Source organism: Microcaecilia unicolor, chromosome 9 (assembly GCF_901765095.1).
Source record: "Microcaecilia unicolor chromosome 9, aMicUni1.1, whole genome shotgun sequence".
NCBI lineage: Eukaryota > Metazoa > Chordata > Amphibia > Gymnophiona > Siphonopidae > Microcaecilia > Microcaecilia unicolor.
In genome coordinates this window covers 94,109,742-94,136,022 of record NC_044039.1, presented here as the reverse complement: position 1 = coordinate 94,136,022, position 26,281 = coordinate 94,109,742, and the positions used below count along the sequence as shown (strand labels likewise).

Below are 26,281 nucleotides of genomic sequence, written 5' to 3'. Positions count from 1 at the left end.
ATTGGTATAGGCGACACTGATGTTGACATTGAGAGTGGGGTAGAGTAGAAGACGGGGATAGCTTTTGCAGGAGCAGAAGATGGGGATTCTGCCCTCAAAGGGGATGAGGGAAAAAAGAATATTCCAAATGTATTTAATTTTAGTATACTACCAATGGTGTACCTTCATGATGGTTTAAAATAATACAATTAGAATGCCATGTAAAAGAATGAAATTACATCACCTTTAAAGAGAAGATAAGAAAATTGTAAGTATGTCTGTTCGGTGCAATGAGCAGCAACTGGTGGTGGTAAGGTAGTCAGTAGATGGGAATTATGGATGGCAAGAAGCAACATAAGCACTGGCAAGTCAGATGCAAAGCATTAATAAAGAAGGCTAAAAGAGAATAAGAAGAGAAACTTGCCGCAGAGGCTAAAACTCATGGTAACAACTTTTTCAGATACAGAGCCTGCAAGGGAATTTGTGGGACCGTTAGATCACAAAGGAGAAACAGGGGCATTCAGAGAGGACAAGGCCATAGTGAAGAAACTGAAAGAATTCTTTGCTTCTGTCTTTATGAAAGAAGATGTAAGAGAAACCAGAAATGGTTTTCAAGGGTGATGATGCGGAGGAACTGAAAGAATCTCGGTGAACCTGGAAGATGTTCTGAGCCAAATTGACAAATAACCTGGACTGGATGGTATACATCCAAGGGTACTCAAAGAACTCAAGCATGAAATTACTGATCTGTTAGTAATACGTAACCTGTCGTTAAAATTGTCCGTAGTACCTGAAGATTGGAGAGTGGCCAATGTGACGCTGATTTTTAGAAAGGGTTCTAGGGGTGATAAGCCTGACATTGGTGCCAGGCAAAATAGTGGAAAGTATTATAAAAAATAAAATTACACAACACATAGACAAACATGGTTTAATGGGACAGAGTCAACATGGGTTCAGCCAAGGGAAGTCTTGCCTCACCAATTTGCTGCATTTCTTTGACAGCATGAACAAACATGTGGATAAAAGTGAGCCTGTTGATGTAGTGTATCTAAATTTTCAGAAAGCTTTTGATAAAGCTCCTCATGAGAAACTCCTGAGAAAATTAAAGAGTCATGGGATAGAAGGCAAGGTTCTGGCAAAGGCACCTAGCAGCCTGCAGGCGCGATCGCTGCCTGGGAAGTGCACCCTCCCCCCCTTAACCATGGCGGTACAGAACACCACAGCACTTGAAACACCACACAGCTGAACAGCTGAGCGGTGCTCGGACAACCCTAGGACCAGAGAGAATCCCACAGCAGAATAAGAGACTATACTGGTAAACCCAATCCAGGTGAGAGACCATCAATGGGAACCTCTCAGTAGACAGCCCCCCCTTAACCCAAATCTACGTGATGGGGTGAAACAAACAAGGGATGATGGCACCCAAATCACGGAGAAATTTGATGAAACTGCCCACCCCAGAAGACAACTATGCAACCCAAATGGAAAACACTAAGCTAAGTCTAATAATTGTATAACTCCTCCCATGACCCCCCCCCCCCAAAAAAAAAGAGCCCTCTAATCCTCATAACAAACCCAGAGGCACACAAGACCATACAACTACTGCAAATCCCTCCTTATCACCAGGACCAGGATAATCCAGCTCCCTTCCAACAATGACAAACACAAAATGCATATCATAAAAACTCTAATAAGCATACTTATCCTAACTCTACTATCCACCACAGAAACATTTACACAAAACAACAACATAATACCAACACTTCACATCCTGAATCACTGTTTTATCAATGCTGAACTCCCACAAGACAGACCACACTCAAACGAAAAGATGCATCCAAACAACTGGAATTCATTGCCGGAGAACGTGGTGAAGGCGGTTAGCTTGGCAGAGTTTAAAAAAGGGGTTAGATGGTTTCTTAAAGGACAAGTCCATAAACCGCTACTAAATGGACTTGGGAAAAATCCACAATTCCGGGACTAACATGTATAGAATGTTTGTACGTTTGGGAAGCTTGCCAGGTGCCCTTGGCCTGCATTGGCCGCTGTCGTGGACAGGATGCTGGGCTCGATGGACCCTTGGTCTTTTCCCAGTGTGGCATTACTTATGTAACCGGACAACAAGACACACACCAAAACTACCCAACCACAAAAACCGACACTGAAAGGAACCAAACCCAAAATCCCAACAACCATCAACTAATGAAAATCCCCAAAGTAGTGCCAATACCTGTGGGATATATTAACACCAGATCAGTGGTAAACAAAACCGAATCAAAGACTGGACTTTGGAAGATGACCAAGGACTAGTCTTCCTAAATGAAACTTGGATACATGACAAAGGTGACTTCATAATACCAGACCTATGTTCCCCAGGATATAAATTTATACATTGGACCAGAACTTGGAAAAGAGGTTGCATTCTACTCATCTACAGATCCTTTTTCACAGTAGAATCCATTACACCAAAACTAGAAATTGCCTCGGTTAAAATATGTGACAAAACCCTACACAACCAACATGCATCCTATTCTACAGGCCTCCAGGAAACTGGAAAACAGCCCAAATCAACTTTATGGACTTCATATCAAATGCCAGTATAACTAACCCCAACATTCTGATAATAGGAGACATTAACCTACACTTGGAGGATCAGAATATCAAATGCACCAAACACTGTATGGAATTCCTCCACCTCTGGGGCTTCCAAAGACCAGCAATATCCACAACACATGTCAAAGGCCAAGCACAAGACCTGATGGCATACAGACTCTCAACAAACTAGGATTTTAAAATACAAAATCAGAAATGGACAGAAACTCCCTGGTTTGATAACTTCAAGCTGAACATGACCCTCTACTGGAACAAGGGATCTGCACAACACAACCAAAAACCCTATATAAATCATGAAGAAAGGTTGATACAACCAAACTCTGGTCCTCCATATATGATGATCAATGGTCACCACAGATTCCATAACAGAATGGGACAACAGATGCACCACCATACTAGACTCAATAGCCCCCATAAAATCCCCAAACCATACAAAAACGAAAAGTCATCCCATGGTACAACGAAGACCTGAAAGAGCTAAATGTCCAATGCAGAAAACATGAACAGATTTGGAAAAAAAACCCCAAAATGATTCACCATTAGAGCATGGAAAGAAGCAAAAAGAAAATACAAGAACAAAATTAGAGAGGCCAAGAAAAAATTCTACAAAGAATAGGTAGGTCCAGATTACAAAGACACAAAGAAATGTTATAAACTTGTAAACACCCTACTAAATAGCAAACCCCTACCTGGAAATGACAATCCCTCATCAGCACAAGAACTGGCCAGATACTTCGAGGAGAAAATCCTCAACTTAAGAAAGTCTACCACAAGCTAATACCAACCTTGAAAATCTAGACGTACTTGACCACACACCAGAGGAAACACCAGCAGACAGGACTTGGGCGACCTTCACAAAACTCACCAATGAAACAGTTACATAAGCGATAAAATTCTCAACCACACACTGCACCCTTGATGCATGTCCCAACTACATAATGAAAATCCCTCCTATAAGCTTCATGGATCAACTCACCTCCCACCTAAACTTCATGTTGCAAGAAGGCAGATTCCCAAGTGAAAAAGGCAACATACTACTCACACCAATTCTGAAGGACACAAAAAAAAAACAAAAAACATTAAAAGATACCAGTAAGTGCAGACCAATAGCAGCCATACCCCTGCTGACCAAAATAATGGAAGGAATAGTTGCCAACCAACTGACTACCTCAATAAATTTTCAATACTACATACAATCAGGTTTTAGGCCCCATCACAGCACAGGAACAATACTAATCACACTATCAGCCAAATTCCAACAAGAAATTTAAACCGGGAAAAACATCCTTCTACTTCAGTTCAGTATGTCCAGTGCATTCGACATGGTCAACCACACTACCCTACAAAGAATCTTCGATAAAAAAGGAATAGGGGGAAAGGTGCTTGAATGGTTCAGAGGATTTCTGACCACCAGATTCTATCAAGTGAAATCAAATTCTTCAATCTCCAATCCATGGAAAGCAGAATGGCGCCCCCCAGGGCTCTCCACTCTCACCAATACTCTTCAACCTAACGATGGCCCCTCTTGAACAATTACTATCTAACAAAGGCTTCAACCCCCTCATATACACCAACGATATATCTATCTTCATCCCTTTCAAAAATATATACATCTGAAATTGCCAACAAAATCATAGACAGCATAAACACCTTGGAAGCCTGGCTATCAACTGTCAAACAAACTGCAGAGGGAAAAAAACACAATGCCTAATACTCACATCACCATATAAAACTGAACGCTTCCCATCCATCAATATTATCGGCACAACTTTTCCTATAGCAGACCACCTGAAGATCCTAGGCATCACCATAGATCAAAAAATATCATTCGACAAACAGGATGCCAATACTACAAAGAAAATGTTCCACATGATGTGGAAACTCGAATAAGAAATTCTCCCACAGAATGATTTTCGCACTCTCATCCAAATCACAATCCTCGCCCATGCAGATTACTGCAATGGAATTTATGCAGGATGTAAAGAACATTAAAGAAACTACAAACTGTGCAAAACACAGCAGCAAGACTCATATATCCCAAACGCTCAAAAGATTTGCCAAATCCCATTGCAATCTAGACCTATGCCCAAACAACCTGATGACATCTGCCCGTCAACAATTCATAAACGACATAACGAAACACCTGAACTATATGCTACAAAATGGATTCTTCCCGAAGGAAAAAGGAAACATCTTACTCACCCCCATACCCAAAGACATAAAGAAGAGCGCTAATGAACTAACTAACTATAGACCGGTAACATCTATTCCCTTAATAACCAAATTAACCGAAGGGCTAGTGACTCCGCAACTTACAAACTATCTAGATAAATTTTCTATACTCCACGATTCCCAATCAGGGTTTAGGTCTAACCACAGTACCGAAACAGTCCTTCTGTGACTGTTCTCTTGTGCTTGACTGCTTAAATATTTTAAATTTTAATGCTTTACTTTTTGTCTATTAGATTGTAAGCTCTTTGAGCAGGGACTGTCTTTCTTCTGTGTTTGTACAGCGCTGCGTACACTTTGTAGCGCTCTAGAAATGTTAAATAGTAGTAGTAGCCCTCAAGTCTAAATTCAAACAATCGATTACATCTGGTAAGAACATACTACTTCTACAATTTGACATGTCAAGCGCTTTCGACATGGTAGACCACGGAAATCTTACTACATATCCTTGATTACTTCGGAATCGGAGGCAACGTCCTCCAGTGGTTCAAGGGATTCCTAACCGCAAGGTCATACCAAGTAACATCTAACTCGACTACTTCAGCCGCTTGGGTACCTGAATGCGGAGTACCACAAGGGTCCCCCCTCTCGCCGACTCCATTCAACTTAATGATGATACCCCTGGCAAAATTACTATCAAATCAAAACCTCAATCCATACATCTATGCGGATGACGTAACGATCTACATCCCATTCAAACAAGACCTAAAAGAAATTTCTAATGACATCAACCAACGCCTCAAAATCATGCATTCATGGGCGGACGCATTTCGGCTGAAACTCAATGCAGGAAAGACCCAATGCCTAATACTAACCTCCCAACACAACAAGAAAGAATACACCGCCATCAACACACCAACTCTAAACCTTCCTATTTCAAAAACCCTAAAAATTCTTGGAGTCACCATTGATCGACACCTAACACTAGAGAACCATGCGAGAAACACAACCAAAAAGATGTTCCACTCAATGTGGAAACTAAAAAGAATAAGACCTTTCTTCCCAAAAAGTGTTTTCCATAACTTAGTACAATCATTAGTGCTTAGTCATCTAGACTATTGCAACGCACTATATGCCAGCCGCAAAGAACAAATAATCAAGAAACTCCAGACAGCCCAGAACACGGCAGCTAGACTCATATTTGGCAAACCAAAATTTGAAAGTGCCAAGCCCTTACGAGAAAGATTACACTGGCTTCCACTTAAGGAACAAATCACGTTCAAAATATGTTCACTAGTTCGCAAAATTATCCATGGAGACGCACCAGCTTATATGTCTGACCTAATAGACTTATCACCTAGGAACGCCAGAAGATCATCCCGCACATTCCTCGATCTGCACTTCCCCAGTTGTAAAAGAATGAAATACAAATCAATGCACGCGTCAAACTTCACCTACTTGAGCACACAGTTATGGAACGCATTGCCGCGCAACTTGAAATCGATCTATGAAAGAACGAACTTCCGCATATTACTGAAGACCCATCTCTTTGAAAGAGCATACCAAAAAGACCAACCCAACACTACACAACTCGCTTATTTAATTTTAGAACTGTTTCTTAAAATCTGCTTTATACTACTACCTTGTTTTTATCATCATACTAACCAAAATCATGCAATACTAAATGTTTATATTACTAACACTCTTCCACTACTCATGATGTATTGTAAGCCACTTTGAGCCTGCAAAGAGGTGGGATAAGGTGGGATAGAAATGCAACAAATAAATAAATAAATAAATAAAATATATGGCAAAAACCACACCAAATCTGGAACTCCCTTCCGAGAGACTTAAAACACAATCAACAACCTACAATTCAGAAAACACCTGAAAGCCCACTTTTACAAAATAAACTTCCACTCCGATGACCTCATTAACCACGCAACTAGTAGGACAACACCCCTATAACCACGAATCTTCAACTGATCTGAACTTGAACCAAACTTGAACCTGGCACATTTGCACTGCACAAAACATGTAACCTGTTTTCCCCCTGGAACATGTAAACTGTTCTTTTGAGAATATAAACTGTTCTTTTGAACATGTAAACTGTAAGCCACATTGAACCTACCACTACGATGGAAAATGTGGGTACAAATGCAATAATAAATTATAAACATGGGCTGGTTGGGAGGTATGGGCTGATGATTTTTCCAGTCTGCCCAGGTCATGATCCCATTTCGGAGTCACAACCCAAAGTTTGGGAAGCCTTGATGGATAGCATATCCTTGCTGGAATAGTGTAAGTTATCTTAAGAGCTGTGGTCAGCCAAACAGAAGACAACTTCTGTACAGTCGCACATTGGCAAGATATCAGAAATCAATGCAGCAGCTTCCTCATGACAACAGCAGTTAACACCGATGAATGCCCATGAACACAGGTGGCACATGCCACGATGTAGCCTCCTGCAGGGACAGAGGAAAAATCATTTGGACAACTTCAAATCTGTGCCTACAGTTGGCAGGTCAAGAGCAGTCACAGCAAAATGAGGAAAACTCTGCCAAACATTATACTTAAGACACAGGCAAGAGGAAGACAGTATAAAATGTTTTAGTTTGCCAATATCTTGTAGACCTCCCTTGCACAGGGCAGGGTCTTCCTGAGGTCCACTCATAAGCAATGAAATGTGATCAGTGGAAGAGAACTGGTGGAAGGATTTGAGAACCACTGTAGTTAAAGTTTAAGTATTTATCTTACCTTCTGAGCTTTTATATGGACTTTTAGTGAATTCTCCAGGAGTCTGTTCACTACCAGCTTTCATTTCTTTGCTTTCCTTTTAAAAAATTAAATTACATTTACATCTACTGCATAATTCATCATTTATTAATGACAAGCTGGTATCTAATGATAAACTAGGCAAACTAGAATTACGATAGCCATGCATTTATGTGTAAGTTTTTCGTATGCTGCACTTGGTACTGTGGAACTGGAAAAGCTAGCGTTAACATTTACAGTGGTGGAAATAAGTATTTGATCCCTTGCTGATTTTGTAAGTTTGCCCACTGACAAAGACATGAGCAGCCCATAATTGAAGGGTAGGTTATTGGTAACAGTGAGAGATAGCACATCACAAATTAAATCCGGAAAATCACATTGTGGAAAGTATATGAATTTATTTGCATTCTGCAGAGGGAAATAAGTATTTGATCCCCCACCAACCAGTAAGAGATCTGGCCCCTACAGACCAGGTAGATGCTCCAAATCAACTCGTTACCTGCATGACAGACAGCTGTCGGCAATGGTCACCTGTATGAAAGACACCTGTCCACAGACTCAGTGAATCAGTCAGACTCTAACCTCTACAAAATGGCCAAGAGCAAGGAGCTGTCTAAGGATGTCAGGGACAAGATCATACACCTGCACAAGACTGGAATGGGCTACAAAACCATCAGTAAGACGCTGGGCGAGAAGGAGACAACTGTTGGTGCCATAGTAAGAAAATGGAAGAAGTACAAAATGACTGTCAATCGACAAAGATCTGGGGCTCCACGCAAAATCTCACCTCGTGGGGTATCCTTGATCATGAGGAAGGTTAGAAATCAGCCTACAACTACAAGGGGGGAACTTGTCAATGATCTCAAGGCAGCTGGGACCACTGTCACCACGAAAACCATTGGTAACACATTACGACATAACGGATTGCAATCCTGCAGTGCCCGCAAGGTCCCCCTGCTCCGGAAGGCACATGTGACGGCCCGTCTGAAGTTTGCCAGTGAACACCTGGATGATGCCGAGAGTGATTGGGAGAAGGTGCTGTGGTCAGATGAGACAAAAATTGAGCTCTTTGGCATGAACTCAACTCGCCGTGTTTGGAGGAAGAGAAATGCTGCCTATGACCCAAAGAACACCGTCCCCACTGTCAAGCATGGAGGTGGAAATGTTATGTTTTGGGGGTGTTTCTCTGCTAAGGGCACAGGACTACTTCACCGCATCAATGGGAGAATGGATGGGGCCATGTACCGTACAATTCTGAGTGACAACCTCCTTCCCTCCGCCAGGGCCTTAAAAATGGGTCGTGGCTGGGTCTTCCAGCACGACAATGACCCAAAACATACAGCCAAGGCAACAAAGGAGTGGCTCAGGAAGAAGCACATTAGGGTCATGGAGTGGCCTAGCCAGTCACCAGACCTTAATCCCATTGAAAACTTATGGAGGGAGCTGAAGCTGCGAGTTGCCAAGCGACAGCCCAGAACTCTTAATGATTTAGAGATGATCTGCAAAGAGGAGTGGACCAAAATTCCTCCTGACATGTGTGCAAACCTCATCATCAACTACAGAAGACGTCTGACCGCTGTGCTTGCCAACAAGGGTTTTGCCACCAAGTATTAGGTCTTGTTTGCCAGAGGGATTAAATACTTATTTCCCTCTGCAGAATGCAAATAAATTCATATACTTTCCACAATGTGATTTTCCGGATTTAATTTGTGATGTGCTATCTCTCACTGTTACCAATAACCTACCCTTCAATTATGGGCTGCTCATGTCTTTGTCAGTGGGCAAACTTACAAAATCAGCAAGGGATCAAATACTTATTTCCACCACTGTATATCTTAAAAATATAAGAAATTGTCTTAAGTAGCAGATTTCACTGACTGTAGAAGGCCAATAAGTACAAATAGAAGTCATTGTCAGACCTCTATCTATATTGACAAAGAAAGGCCTATAGATAAGAGGTTAAAGAAGGTCTGAAACTGACCAGTATTTATGATAGATTTCCTCTTTTGGAAAAGTAATTTATACTCTGTTTAACTAAAGAGAACAGGTGTTATTTATATATAAAGAAAAGGCTGACAAATGCGCAAACCAATAGGGAGATAATATCAAAAACCAGTTTATTCAGAATATTCATATCAATATCAAGGACCTGACACGGTCCGTGTTTCGGCTCCAAAGCGCCTGCCTCAGGGATTGCTACCTGGATAGGACCCACCTCAGCTGACAAATCCATACATAAAATCCCAGTTTTCTATCCTCAAATTCTATGGAAGGAATTCAAAAGCTCTGGAGCTATATATAAAAAGGATTTATACCTGGTATATTACTACTACTACTTATTTCTATAGCGCTACTAGACGTACGCAGCGCTGTACACTTGAACAAGATGAGACAGTCCCTGCTCTACAAAGCTTATTCTAGTCCAGTTGTTCTCAACCAGTACTCAGGGCACACTCATCCAGTTAGGTTTTCAGGATATCCATAATAAATATACACGAGGGAGATTTCCATAGCACAGAGGCAGTGCATAGAAATCTGCCATGCAAATTTGGTCTGCATATCCTGAAAACCCAACTGACTGGGTTTGCTTCCAGGACTGGGTTGAGAAACACTGCTGTAATTTAACCCCTTGATGGAAATGGTATGACCAGCAAATGCTCTTGAGAAGATCTCAATCTTCACAACAGGTGGTAAACCACCACTATTGAAGCCAAATAAGCATGTAATCCAATACAGTAAACTTTAAAAGTCATGAATAAGTAAATCTTGTTTCAGCTATTATGGGCAGCAAGTGTTCATGCCTCTGCCATGGTGTCACATGACAACTTCTTAACTCACTGCAAAAGCTAAACTGCAGTACTTTGCAACAGCTGGCAAATGCTTCAAATTCCCTAATGTAATTCAGCTAAGTAAACAAAAAGACTAACTCAAATCAAAACCTTGTTCAAGCATGGATGAATGGATTGAATAATGTTCAGAGTGTGGATATCCCTCTGAACCATAGCTGAAACAATGCTTTAACAATTAACTAGTTATTGATAAGGACACCCAAAATAGAAACCACATTCTTCACAACCAATGTAGTTCCAGCCGGTCTCTTATGGAATCCAGGAGTATAGGATAGGTTCATACATATACATCTATTTACCCTATAACTTTGTACCAAACTGACAAGAGGAGCCAGATGAGCCATATAAATATTACGCAATGGGCTCAAGTCAAAGCTTTATGAAATCCCACCAAGATAGATCCTTACAAGTGCACAAATTACCAGAATAAACCCTGAAAAGGTCTTCTTGTAAGAAATTATTGGAACCAACAGACCACAATCTCTCAAGAAAGTAATGTGATCAACAAGATCAAAAGCAGCTGTTAATCCTAAAACACATACCCTCTAAATCTATAAACCTGAGTGCCCAGTTGACCGTGCAAATTAAAGAATAGTGTCTATTGTGCACATGTTAATTAGCTGCTAATAGGCATTACCAGCCAATTGATTATAATTGGGCTTAAGTGGTGCTAATCAGAACTAAAAAGCAGTTACACACAACTACCACTAGCTACTATTCACTAAATTGTGATTACAAAATCCACCACACAATTGCAAGGAGGTGAGGACGTGGAAGGCGCATGCCTAGCACTTATGTGCATGGGTTCTAAAATACTGGCAGTTATGCGCTTAACTTGCTATCAGTTAGGCGAGAGCATTTACACCAATCATTGAGAAGGCTGTGTTTGCATCTAAGGGTAGTCTATAACTGTGGACCTAAGCTAGTATTTCATGACAACTGTGCACATGATTACCATTATAGAATAAGTGCTTAGTGGGTAGCATCCGAACTTTACTTTTGGGCAATCTATACAGAATTATCTCCAAGGTATACAAGTCTCTGCATCTAGCTACTTCCAAATGTCTATCATCATACTTGGAAAGACTGCTCTGTTCTATACCTTTCCTAAAAGACAGACTGCTTAGGATAGAACACATTACTCTTATCCACAAAACTAGCTAACTGATCATGAACCATCCTTTCAAATTTTAGCTACCATTTACAGATTAGGTATAGGCCAATAACTGCGGCAAAAAAACCCCAGCAGATCAGACAGGCTTTTCTCCAGAGGTTTATTCACTAGAGCAAGTAAAACACAAAAGAAGCCTGACACAGGCTGTGTTGTGCCCACACACAGGCTGCATCAGGGACTCAAAATGACCAATAAATAAAAAAAACATACTAGTGTACATCATAAACTGATAAAAATGATACCTAACATTAAAAAATAGTACCAAAACATACATAAAATCATTGAAAAAACTTTTTGGCCAAACCAAAAGAACTTGTAAAATGTAAAAGATGAATCTTTTTTTTCAAAATAATACATCTATATTAGTTAGTTATCACTAGTGCCAATATAAGATATATCAATACTAAGTGTAAAAGGTGAAATAAGAGCACCTACCCAAGCGGTATACATAATACATTCACCAAAACTGCAGTAAAAATCTAAACATTACCAAATTTGAGACCTTTTCCCTGGAGGACTTAATATGGACACTGATCAGTATTTCTCTGATTTCTTTGTTTTGTTTATATTTAAATCTTGTGAGGTAAAATAAGTTTTTTGTGTTTTTTTTTTAATTGTTTTCTGGCACAGCACTATGAAGAAATACTGCTCTACACCTTCCTATGATGTTGGGACAAATGATGACAGTGGAAACACCAATGCCATCAGAACGCGGAAGCTGGCATACATGTAAAAATCAAGCATTTTTTCATTACATATTGCCATTTTTTCGATTTAGAAATTAAAGTGCTAGAAACTGTGGAAAATTAAGACCCTTCTCCATGACTTATTTTATTCCACATGAAAAAATTCTTTGTGGATGAAAAGACCTCAGCAGCCATTAGCTTTGCAATTTGCTTTTGGCTGTCTTCCAACCAGTATAATGCATTTTGCTGGGCACTTTCACTTTTAGAGGATTCAAGTCCAGAATGAAAAACATTTATTGTGAGTAAAGCCTAGCTATGTTTTATATTGTTGGACTCCTTGAAGTTCAAACCAGGTTACAACCATCATAAAATAAACTTCACAGAAACTCTTTTTGGTGCTGCTTAGTCAACAAGTAGTAACGATGGAGGTGCCAGCAATAATTCTCCAGAACGTAAAACATCAAGATGGTTTTTAAATCTTAAACCTGCCAAATAGACCAGACTCAATCCATACAAATTTTTAAAAACAAAATTCAAGTCTGAACTCAATCCAAGTTCAAATGGGCAACCAATGTAATTCCTGTAGAAATGAAGTTGTATGATCAAATCTACTTCCTCTGAAAATCAGTTTAGCAGATACATTTTGTAACACTTCATTGCAGTTGTTTAACTGATAGACCTAACAGATATTACAATAATCAAGAGTTGTAAGAATAACAGTAAGAACACTAGCTTGAATAAGCTGGAAATGACTACAAAAAATACTTTAACTTATACAGAAATTTCAACTTAAACATAACCTTTTGGACCAAATAATTCGCATGCATTCCCACAGTCAAATTAGAATCTAAATATACTCTCAACAGTTTCATTTCCCATTTAATAAATATCAACATTATAAAAATCAGACAATCTACATCTTGCATCAGAGCTGCCCTTTTTGGATAAATTCGTAAGTCTTATCTGGGTTAATTAAAAAAAAAAAAAAAAAATGTTAAAACATCCAGATAAGTATTCCTAAGAAAATATCATTCATCAATTTCAGTGTTAAAATCTGACAAAATAGGAAATATCAATACAATTTTATCTGTGTAGGAAAAAAATGCAATATTCTACCTATGCGGCAAAGAACCTAAATCACTCATATAAATTAAAAAGAATGGAGAATAAAAAGGGGCCCCTGGAGGAAACCCTGGGCCACATATGCCATGAATCTGAAAATCCTTCTTTTCACCAGACTTGTATATAGACCTCTGTCCCAAAAAGCTCTTAAACCATTTCACCCATACTCAAACCTTATATTTTACACAAGTACATCATGATTTACTAAATCAAATGGTTCTGATAAATCTAAATCTAATTACATCAGTAAGCACCTCCACCATTCCGTCCAGGTAACCCCGAAGCGAGGACAACAGGGCTAAAATGACCATTTCCGTACTATATAATGGACGAAAGCTTGACTGAAAAGGGTCTAAATTCAAAACAGTGCAAATATTCCTGCAACTGAAAAATGACCATAGCCTCTGCCCAGTGGCGTAGCCAGACTGCCAATTTTGGATGGGCCTGAACCTAAAGTGGGTGGGCACAAATTTTTCTCTCTACCCCCCTCCCCCAGCAAACGTTAGTCACGCTAATCAGATGCATTTGTCACACAAGGGTAAAGTGCTGCTTTTCAGTGCATCAGGTTTCAAAAAATAAATTTAATAGCCTAACATCCTTTTCAATGAGCTTTCAGAGGCCAAAACCTCCTGCCTCAGGTCAGTATAATGCTATTATGGTATCCTCTCCTGACCTGAGGAAGGAAGTATTGGTCTCTGAAACTTTATTAACACAGGTACCATATTACTTTATCCTAAATTAAAAATAAAATTATTTTACCTTTGTTGAATGGCCATTTACTTTTTCTCATTGTGTTGTTCCCAGTCTCTAGATTCTGCTTTCCTTCATTTTCGCTTAACTCCTCTGCCGGGGTTTCCTGGCCACTTGTCATTTTTCTCTCCTTTTTCTTTGCTTTCTTCAATATTTTTCTGCCTCTCTCTCTGTTCAGATTTAATTCATTCTTACTATCCATTCTTTAATTTCCTTCTTTTTACTTCATCTACCTATGGCTTTTCATCTTTGTCTCACCCTTGTTCTCCCCATGCCCCTTCCTCTTATTCTCCAGTCTTTCACTACTCCCCTTTTCCATTCAGCAGCTCCCCTCTTTCTCTCCCCATCCTTCCAGTGTCTCCCCTCTTTCTTTCTGCATCCTTCCATCCAGTGTCTCCTCTTTCTTTCTTTCTCCCTACCCTTCCATCCAGTGTCTTCCCAGCCTTCCACCCATCTCCCTCTCTCCTGATCCTTCCATCTAATGTCTCTCTCTCCCCCCTCCTTCTATCCAGTGTCTCTCTAGCTCTCTATCCTTTTCTGTTCAGTGTCCCTTGTCTCTCCACATCCTTCCAGTCTCTTCCCTTTCTCTCTGCATCCTTTCATCCATCTCCCCTCTTTCTCTCCCCATCCTTCCATCCAGTGTCTTTCTCTCCCTATCCTTCCGTTTTCCCTCTTTCTCTCCCCATCCTTCCATCTGTTTTCCCTCTTTCTCTCCCCATCCTTCCATCCATCTACCCCCTCTCCCGATTCTATCCAGTGTCTCTCTCTCTACCCTTTTACATTCATCATTTCCCCTTTTTTTCTCCACATCCTTCAATGTCTCTTCTGTTTCTCTCCCTACCCTTCCTTCGTCTTCCCTCTTTCTGATCTCAGCCAGTATCCCCCCTTTCTCCCCATCCTTATCACCAGTAGTTTTTCTCTGTCTCCAGCCCTTCTCCATCTCCCCTCCTTTTCACCTCACTCTCTTTACCTCCTGCTCCATCTGCCCTCCTTCTCTCCCGAGTCCTCCCTCCAATCTTCATTTCTTGGCCACTGCTGCTTCTCCTGTTGAGCAGCAGTAGCCGCTACAAAAAGAAAAAGAGCTAAACAAAGCAAAAATGTTTTTAAAAACTAAGAGGGCCGAGTGAGTGCGCATACTGGGAGTGAATGAGTAAATTAATGGAGAGATGACAAGTGAGTCAGTAGACACTAGGGATCTGATTTGCAGAGGGTGGCTGAGTAAGTGAATGGGGGATTATGAGTGGATGGGTGGGCTAAAAGTGGCAAGAAGACTGAGTGAATGGATGGGAGTTATAAGTGACAGAGAGATGAGTGAGCTAATGGATAGGATTGAATGACAGGGGATTGGGTGAGTATAGGAAAAGCTGAATGTACTGGACAGTGTGAGTGAATATGGGGAGAGTAGTGATTCAACATTGCTAGAGGGAGGGTTTGAGTGTTTGGTGAGATTTCAGTTATCCCCTCTTCCCTTTCTTCCTTTAGACAGCGCTCCCAGTCTCTCCTCTTGATCAACAGGCAGAGCCTATACTCCCTGTGGCCATATTGCTCACATCTTCTATTCTGGGCTCTCTTCTTGTTAATTCTGCAAGCATGGACTCCCTGCTTGCAGTTTGACTCACACTTTTGCTGTTGCCTGCAGTGCAGCTATATTTTAGCTAGAGTCTCAGTCTGATGATGGCGACGAGCCGTTTGCTTCCCCCTTAGCCCGCCCAGCAGCGATTCCGGTCGCAGGCTCAGCTTCGGCTCGCACACGCTGCCTGCCCGCTGCCGCTCAATCTCCTTGCAGCTCCTAAGCGGCAGCGCGAACCCAGAAGTCTCTGGCTTCAGGGTTCGCGCTACCGCTTAGGAGCTGCAAGGAGATTGTTGAGCGGCAGCGGGCAGGCAGCGTGTGGGAATCTCTGCGAGCCGAAGCTGAGTCTGCGTCCGGAATCGCTGCTGGGCGGGCCTGCAAGGAGGGTGAGGGAAGATGGGGTGAACCGTGAAAGTTGCTGCACACCACGGGGGAAGGGAGCCACCGGAATCGCTCTGCTGCTGGGCGGGCCTGACCCCAAATTGGGTGGGCCCAGGCCCACCTGGGCCCGCCCATGGGTACGCCCCTGCCACTTTTGTCAAAGCAGAAATGTTTGCAACTGGACGATAATTACTGCAGTCTGTAGGATCTAATTTATCTCCCTTTAACAAAGGTCTAAGGGTGATGGCTCCTGTTTCTTCTAACTAAGTCCCTCCTTCCAAAAGGGAGTTCACCAGACCCATAAGCCAAAGATCAACCTGATCTGGCAAAGATCTTAAAAAGTCGCACAAGGATCCATGATACATTGTCCCTTAGCAAACCTATTCCTGCACCGTGGTCCGACCACTACAAAGCAATACTCTTCCTCCAATGGCGAATGAAAGATTCATCCAATAAACAAATACGAAAAACCTACACCACAAGAGGAAGAATAGATCCAGCAACATTCTGGCAACAGATCTACGATAGTGAATGGACTATAAAGACTGACACACGCCAATTCCTCCAAGAATGGGACAATAGATGCAAATACATGCTAGACGACATAGCTCCAATTCAAACCAGAACCTCACATAGAAAGAACTCACTACCATGGTTCAACGAAGACCTGAAAAAACTTAAAACACAAGTTAGAAGGCTAGAACGAGCATGGAACAAACAGAAAAATGACTCCACACAGGAGGCCTGGAAACAGCTACATAGAAAATACAAATGCACCATAAGACAAACTAAAAAATCATATTACAAAACCATAATTGGACCAAATTACAAGGACACACAAACTCTTCCAACTAGTGAACAAACTACTAGACACCACACCGGTCACTTCCAACCGTACAGATGCACCAACAGCAGACAGCCTTGTGAAATACTTCAATGAGAAAATCGTAAAACTACAACTTCAGATACCTAGCAGCACCACCGACTACGCTACAATCCTTGACTGTCTAGACCCAGACCCTGGTGTATACCCAGCGGACAGAACCTGGACGAATTCGAGACACTATCAGAAGCATCATCTCCCAAACGCTTAAAAGATTTGCTAAATCTCACTGTAAATTAGAGATATGTCCTAACAACCTTATAACATCGGCCCCTCAACAATTTATAACAGACCTCACGGAACATCTGAACTATATGCTACAAAATGGTCTCTTCCCAAAGGAGAAAGGAAATATTCTACTCACCCCCATACCCAAAGACGCAAAGAAAAATGCTACTGAACTATATGCTACAAAATGGTCTCTTCCCAAAGGAGAAAGGAAATATTCTACTCACCCCCATACCCAAAGACGCAAAGAAAAATGCTACTGAACTAACTACAGACCAGTAGAATCAATTCCCCTAATAACCAAACTAACGGAGGGAATGGTAACCAAACAACTTACCGACTATTTAAATAAGTTCTCAATACTCCATGATTCCCAATCAGGATTTCGTTCTAACCACAGTACTAGTTACTCATGTCCAAATTTAGACAACTGATCACAACTGGCAAAAACATACTACTTCTACAATTTGACACGTCCAGCGCTTTCGATATGGTAGATCACAGTATTCTACTACATCTCCTTGAATACTTCGGAATTGGAGGCAACGTTCTTAATTGGTTCAAGGGATTCCTAACCACAAGATCTTACCAAGTGACATCTAACTCGACTACATCTGCCACATGGACACCTGAATGCAGAGTTCCACAGGGATCCCCCCTCTCGCCGACTCTATTCAACTTAATGATGATACCCTTGGCTAAACTACTATCCAACCAACACCTCAACCCATACATTTACGCAGACGACGTAACGATCTACATCTCACTCAAACAAGATTTACAGGAAATCTCCAGCGACATTAACCAAAGTCTTTATATCATGCACTCATGGGCGGATGCATTCAAGCTGAAACAATGCAGAAAAAACCCAATGCTTAATACTTACCTCTCAACACAATAGGAGCAAATTCACCACCATAAACACACCAAATCTGACACTCCTTATCTCGGACACCCTAAAAATTCTTGGAGTGACTATTGATCGTCATCTAACACTTGAGAGTCATACGAAAAACACAACTAAAAAGATGTTCCACTCAATGTGGAAATTAAAAAGAGAAACATTTCTTCCCAATGACAGTCTTCCGTAACCTGGTACAATCAATGGTGCTCAGTCACCTAGACTACTGTAATGCACTCTACGCTGGATGTAAAGAGCAGGCAATCAAGAAACTTCAGACAGCCCAGAACACTGCAGCCAGACTTATATTCGGAATAGCAAAATATGAAAGTGCTAAACCACTACGAGAAAAGTTACACTGGCTCCCACTCAAAGAACGCATCACGTTCAAGATTTGTACTCTAGTTCATAAAATCATCCATGGAGATGCCCCAGCCTATATGTCAGACCTGATAGACTTACCGACTAGGAATGCCAAAAGATCAGCCTGCACATTCCTTAATCTTCATTTCGCAAGCTGCAAAGGTCTAAAATACAAACTTACGCATGCAGCAAACTTTACCTACCTGAGTACCAAGCTATGGAACGCAGTGCCGCACAACCTGAGAAACACCTACGAACTAACAAACTTCCGAATATCACTGAAGACCCATCTTTTCAATAAGGCATACCACATAGAAGAAATATAAATGCATGCATCTCCTTTACCTTTACACAGACCTATTTTTATAATATCTGCTTGTTTTAAACTTCTACCATGTTACTCAAAATCTCTATGTAACAAGTGATTATGTTCTAATCCATTACCACCAACGATACATTGTAAGCCACATTGAGCCTGCAAAAAGGTGGGAAAATGTGGGTTACAAATGCAATAAATAAATAAATAAATATTCATAACAATCTCTATCTAGTAATCTAAAAGCAGTCCACAAATGATTAACAGGTATATTGTTCAAAGAAACAGCTGTTTCAAGGGAAGTAATAGTGGGCCAGGGTTCTACCTATGGTATAGTAGTTAAAATCTTCTTTATTTTAGAGTGAAAAATCTGCAAAATTCTGGGCTGAGTGTGTATTAAAACGAGTAGACAATGGTGCCTGTGTAAAAGAATGAACCAACTGAAAAGGTTCTTTACTAAAATTCACACTTTTATAAATACATTCTGAACAGAACTTTCCTTAGGCTGATTTCATATATTCTGGATTTCATCTGCTCTTTATAGAGATAAATATACGCTTTCAGAGCTAAATTATTCTTCACCCCCCCCCCCCCCGTAAATTAAGCTATCGTCTCTCCAATTGACTACATTTATGTTTCAATTCAGCTAGGTTCTCGACCTTCCTTAGCCAGTTTTAATCTCACAGGGGCAGTCATATCCAATACCTTCTTAACAGTAGTGCCCCAAGTCTGAAACCTTACATCTGATGAACACCCGTCTGAAGATAACTGAGATAACAAAGCCTACCTCCCTCCAAAAATGTGAGGCATTAATTAGTTCTCTCGTTGAAATAACCATCAGTTCTCTGCCATCAAATGAATACATGCACATATTATATGTTTTTGACTGCAGCATATTATGATCCCCTGATGATGCCAAGGGTGAAAGGGGTCCCCATCAGGATCCAGATAAGAAAAGGCAAGCGTTTTCTTTTGCTCCTGTTGTAATTATATATTTTTTTGAGTACCAACAAGAATGAAGAAGCAATGAATAATATAAAACAACTTGTTTATAGTACGAAATCTATAGCTTTGGAGATTTTTGGCCAATGATTGATTCGAGTTATTTGGGTTATACTTATTGAAAGACAGCCAAAAGCAAAATTGCAAAGCTAATGACTGCTGAGGTCTTTCTCCACAAAGCTTTTTCTCACGTGAAATATAAGTCATTAAAAGGGGTCTTAATGTTCCACAGCTTAAGCATTGTATTAGCACTTAGTTGAATACTGCTCCATTATTTTGGGATACTTGATTTAGAAATTAGCAATTTTAATAGTTTTTTTAATGTTTTTGGTGATATTTTATCACCACTTCTATTTCTATGATTTCTTTCATTGCACACCAACCTAGTAGATTATTTGTGGTTAATATTCAATATGGTGACATTAAGTTAGCGCACCTGTGCATGCCATAGTAGTATAAGACTTACACTTATCAATCATTATGGTGATGTCACGTTAGTACACCCTTGCATTATCTGGGTATTTCTTTGACACGCTCTTGCAGCTCCTGTTTATTTTTTCAGACATCTCTGTTACGCTGTGGTGTTCATTCTGGTTCACTGCTGTATACACCACTGAAATATTTGGATGCAGCTGCATTTTTACAATGTAAGTTCCACGTATGTAGTTGCTTTTATTCTATAGCTTTTATGTGGCAACAGGGGTGCAGGGAGAAACCTAGACCACTAGCTTGACACCCGAGGCACAGGATATTCTCAACCCCAAACTCAACTGAACCCGCAGCAGGACAAAAGGCCACACAGAACTCACCACAGCGCTCAGGAGCTGCTATCCCACCTGCTGGAGATAAGAGAATACTGGCTTGGCTGCTAAGCACAGGAGCTTATGAGGCACAATTCAGAGTTCTCTATCTCCACCCGCTGGCAGATGGTCACAACCTTTTTATCTGGGCTAATCCTTAGGACGTAATGGAACAGTCTTTTCCTTAACCAATCCAAACATGAATCCATTATTTTTCCCAACCCATACTCTTCCATTCCCCCAGCACCCATTACCAATGATCACCCTCTTAGTTTCTCTGACTCTGTTAGGATTCTCAGCATAAGTATATAAGTATTGCCACACTGGGACAGACGATAGGTCTATCAAGCCCAGCATCCTGTTTCCAACAATGGCCAATCCAGGTCACAAATACCTGGCAAGATCCCAAAAATCTCAATACATTTTACTCTGCTTATCCCAGAAATAAGCAGTGGATTTTCCCCAAGTCCATTTTAATAATGGTCTATGGACTTTTCCTTTAGGAAGCTGTCCAAACCTTTTTTAAACCCCGCTAAGCTAACTGTCTTTACTACATTCTCTGGCAACGAATGCCAGAGTTTAATTACACATTGAGTGAAGAAAAATGTTCTCCAATTTGTTTTAAATTTGCAGCTTCATTGCATGCCCCCTAGTCCTAGAATTTTTGTAAAGAGTAAATGAGTCACGTCTACCCGTTCCACTCCACTCATTATTTTATCATATCTCCCTTCAGCTTTTCTCCAAGCTGAAAAGCCCTAGCCACTTTAGCCTTTCCTCATAGGGAAGTTGTCTCCCTTCTCTGTTCCTTTTCTAATTCTACTATATCTTTTTGAGATTCAGTGACCAAAATTGAGTACAATATTCGAAGTGCGGTCCCACCATGGAGCGATACAAAGACATAATGTCCTCATTTTTGTTTTCCATTCCTTTCCTAATACCACCTAACATTCTATTTGCTTTCTTAACCGCCGCAGTACACTCAGCAGAGGGTTTCAACGTATCAACAACGACAGACACCTAGATCCCTTTCTTGGTTGATGACTCCTAATGTGGAACCTTGCATGACGTAGCTATAATTTGGGTTCCTCTTTCCCACATGCACCACTTTGCACTTGCTCATATTAAACATCATCTGCCATTTAGATGCCCAGTCTCCCAGTCTCGTAAGATCCTCTTGTAATTTCTCACAATCCTCTAGCAATTTAATAGCTTTGATTAAGCTTTGTGTTGTCAGCAAATTTAATTACCTCACTAGTTATCCCCATCATCTTTAACTCTAAACGTAATGTTTAAAACCCAGATTGATTCTGTTATCAGCTCTGCCTTCTTCCTTCTCCATCGTATCCATGCTGTTCACCCTTTTCTTTCTCCAGTGTCTCTCCAAATTCTGCTCCTGTTTGGTCATCTCCCAGATTGACTAATGCAATTCTTTTTATTTTGCAGCCCTCTTTATTCCCTCAAAAGCCTTCAATTATTCCAATCTACAGCTGTCAAACGTATTCAACGAGCACAACATTTTGATCACATCACCTCCCTCCTCCTACGTGACCATTGGTTGCCTGTCTCCTCTCCAATTCACTTTAAACTTATGCTTGCAAAGGTAGTCCTTCCCTCTGCCCCCACCTAGCTGCATCAGTTTCCAATACCTTATGCCCTAACCAGTCTTCTACATTCTTCAATTTGTTGTGTATTCCCTCTCCCTTTGCTTTACATCTCGCTAGTGACACTGCCTTTAGCTACCTCGGTCCTAAGCTCTGGAACTCTTCCCTCAAAGCTCTCCTCAAGACTCACGTTCTCTCTCTGGCTTTTGAACCTTCCCCTTCTAAACCCCCTCTCCCCTGACATGCCCTTCTGTCTCCAGCTTTGACTCTCCCCCCCTTCCTGATATCCCCTTGCTTCCTCTGCACTGTACTGCTACACTTTTGTTTTGTAAATTGCCTACTGCAACTCTGACTCAGAAGACCTTGGCCTTGTGGTACCAAGAATGTGCAAAAGCATAAGCTAAAGTTTCATGCTGTTTGTGTGTTCCCTGTCTGAGTCAGTAACAGCATTCATGAAACCTTTAATCGTATGGACAATTCGGAATATAAATGTGATAAATCCTTTATATGTGAGTTACCAGCAGGTGTCAGGTCAGGGGAGGAGAAGAATGGGCAGAAGTTCTGCAGTGTTATAAAAGGTGCAGGTGGCTGAAGTGAAACTATGGTGCTATTTATTTATTTATTGCACTTGTATCCCACATTTTCCCACCTATTTTGTGGCTTACTAACTCTGTTATGGCATCGCCATAGCAGGGAAAAGAATACAGTTGGTGTTACAAAGAGATAAAAGAATACAAGAGGATCTGATCAGGCAGTTGTAGAGTGATATATTCTAAATAACGGAGTTTAAGTGTTGTGTTCTAATTAGTAATGGGTTCTCGTGGTAGGCCTTGATAAAGAGATAGGTTTTCAGCGCTTTGCGGAAGCTATTTAGTTCGTTGATCGTTTTCAGGTGGGTTGGTAGTGCAATCCACATCTGCGTACTCATGTAGAAGCTGGTCACGTGTGTTAGTTTGTATTTTAAACCTTCACAGAGTTGAGCTTGACCTCTCCCAACTCTTATCAAAGGTTAACCTATAAGCAGCAATCTTAAGTGTAGCATATAAAATTCATTATCTATCTTTTCCTCAAATGGCCCAAAAGCAGATTACATAAAATACACGACACACCAATATTACTAACTCAAATGCGATAGTAGTAATAATATTGAGATTTATAGCGATTTAACACAGCACAGAACTATAGTGACCCATTTTTTAAAAAACCCAAAAAAGATCACCCCATGCCCCTCTTGTACCCCCTTTCAGTTTCAACTAAAATGTTTCAGTCCAGGTTTAATGAAAAATTATGAAAAATATATTTAGTTTAGTAAATGAACATTTATGGACACCTGCAATGAAGCTTTTTCTTCTAAAGTTGTGTCAATAGAAGGTAAAATTATGTATCATACCTGATAATTTTCTTTCCATTAATCATAGCTGATCAATCCATAGACTGGTGGGTTGTGTCCATCTACCAGCAGGTGGAGATAGAGAGCAATCCTTTTGCCTCCCTATATGTGGTCATGTGCTGCCGGAAACTCCTCAGTATGTCGATATGAAAGCTCCATCCGCAGGACTCAGCACTTAGAGAATTACACCCACAAACGGACACTCTGCCCAGCTCACCACCGCCGAAACGGGGGAGAGGAATTAACCCAGCTCATCCCCACACAAGTGGGGGAGGGGAATCCGTCCAGCTCATCCCCGCGGAGCGGGGGAGGGACACCACACCCGCCGATGCGGGGGGATCTGGCTTATCCTGCAACCGCAACCACGGGAAGAGCTGACTGACCCTACCACCGCCGAAGCGGGAGGGGTACAAAGCTGCCCTACAGCCGCACGAAGCGGGAGGGAGTGCCGGCAGAATTTAGGTCTCAATCAAGCCCTGTAAAATGGAGGGGAGAGGAATGCAGCAGCTCACTGTAACACAAAATCGTCTCAACTCCTGAAGAATCCAATTGAAAAAACTTGAACACAAAGTCCTCCTGAACAGGAACTGAAGACTAAACTTGAACCTGAAATGAAACCAGAATATAAACAATACAGATATCTGGGAGGGGCTATGGATTGATCAGCTATGATTAATGGAAAGAAAATTATCAGGTATGATACATAATTTTACCTTCCATATCATCATGCTGATCAATCCATAGACTGGTGGGATGTACCGAAGCAGTACTCACCCAGGGCGGGACATAGAAATCCCTGACCGCAACACTGAAGCTCCAAACCGGGCCTCCGCCCGAGCAGCCACAGTCAAGCTGTAATGCCTGGAGAAGGTATGAGCCGATGCCCAAGTTGCCGCCTTGCAAATCTCTTCCAAGGAGACGGACCCGGCCTCCGCCATCGAGGCCGCCTGAGCTCTAGTGGAGCAAGCCTTCAGCCGGATAGGCGGCACCTTCCCCGCGGCCACAAAAGCCGCTGCAATGGCTTCCTTGACCCATCTTGCCACTGTAGGCTTAGCAGCCTGCAGACCCTTACGAGGACCTGCAAACAGGACAAACAGATGATCCAACTTCCGGAAATCATTGGTCACTTCCAAGTATCTGATGATGACTCGTCTCACATCTAGATATTTGAGAGCAGAGTACTCCTCTGGGTAGTCCTCCCTATGAAAGGATGGGAGACAGAGCTGCTGATTCACATGGAAGCGAGAAACAATCTTGGGCAGGAAGGAAGGAAGGCACTGTGCGAATAGACACTCCTGCCTCAGTGAACTGCAGAAAGGGCTCTCGACATGATAGCGCCTGGAGCTCGGAAACTCTTCTGGCTGAAGTGATAGCCACCAAAAAGACTGCTTTCAACGTCAGGTCTTTCAGAGATGCCCTCGACAAGGGTTCAAATGGCGGCTTCTGCAAGGCTCTTAGCACCAGATTGAGATTCCATGCAGGTACCACTGAGTGCAGAGGAGGGCGCAGATGATTAACTCCCTTGAGAAAGCGCACCACATCTGGCTGCAAAGCCAGGGAAGCACCCTTCAGGCGGCCCCTGAAGCAAGCCAGAGCCGCTACCTGGACTTTAAGGGAACTGAGCGACAGGCCTTTCTCCAGACCTTCTTGCAGGAACGCCAACACTGAAGAAATTGGAGCAGTGAAGGGAGAAAGTGAGCCTGCCTCACACCACGATGCAAAGGTACGCCAAACCCTGGTGTAAGCAGTTGAAGTAGAGCGCTTCCCTCGCTCTCAGCATAGTGGCGATGACCTTGTCTGAGAAGCCTTTCTTCCTCAGACGCTGCCGCTCAATAGCCACGCCGTAAGACCAAAGTGGGAGGGATCCTCCATCACCACGGGACCCTGATGCAACAGGCCCTGCTCCGCTGGCAGTCGCAGAGGTCCGTCCACTGAGAGCCTGATCAAGTCCGCATACCAGGGACGTCTGGGCCAGTCCGGACCCACCAGGATTACCCGGCCCGGATGCTTGCCACCCGGACTAGCATCCTGCCCAACATGGGCCATGGCGGGAACACATATAGAGGCTCCTGTGTCGGCCACTGTTGGAGAAGAGCATCTACTCCCAGAGATCGAGGGTCCCGTCCTCTGCTGAAAAAGCACGGCACTTGGCAATTGGCCGATGACGCCATCAGATCTAGGCTCGGCTGGCCCCAGCGCTTCGTGATGTCCAAGAACGCCTGAGCCGATAGCTGCCACTCTCCGGGATCCAAGGTATGGCGACGAAGAAAGTCCGCCTGGACATTCATGACTCCAGCAATGTGGGCCGCCGACAGCTGTTCCAGGTTCGCTTCCGCCCACTGGCATAGATTCATGGCCTCCTTGGCTAGAGGGGCGCTCTTGGTACCTCCCTGGCGATTGACATAGGCCACAGCCGTGGCATTGTCCGACAGGACCCGTACTGGCTTCAACACCAGTACCGGGAGAAACTCCAAAAGCGCCAACCGAATGGCTCTGAGTTCCAGGAGGTTGATAGACCACTTTGCCTCTGCAGGAGACCAGAGCCCCTGCGCTGTCCTTCCCAAGCAATGGGCTCCCCAGCCCGTCAAAGAGGTGTCTGTCGTGACAACAACCCACTCCGGGGTCAAAAGAGGCATCCCTGCGGACAACTTGTCTGTCCTCAGCCACCAGCTCAGCGCCTTGCGCACCACTAGGTCCAAGGGAAGGCGCACAGCGTAATCCTCCGACAC

At 42.2% G+C, this 26,281-nt stretch overlaps 1 protein-coding gene across 6 annotated transcripts in view; it reads right to left on the bottom strand.

The window, feature by feature from the left end:
• LRMP (lymphoid restricted membrane protein) overlaps positions 1 to 26,281 on the bottom strand; it is a 391,035-nt gene that overhangs the window by 86,927 nt on the left and 277,827 nt on the right. For 5 of the 6 annotated variants that reach the window (XR_003943302.1, XM_030213974.1, XM_030213975.1 and 2 more), the window contains exon 27: positions 7,519 to 7,594. The exons of the other annotated variant lie outside the window; for it this stretch is intronic. Coding sequence is in view for 4 of the 5 variants with exons in the window: in XM_030213974.1 (XP_030069834.1) it covers positions 7,519 to 7,594 (76 nt within the window). In the remaining variant the exon portion in view is untranslated. The remainder of the gene's footprint in view (positions 1 to 7,518; positions 7,595 to 26,281) is intronic. 6 annotated transcript variants of the gene reach the window in all.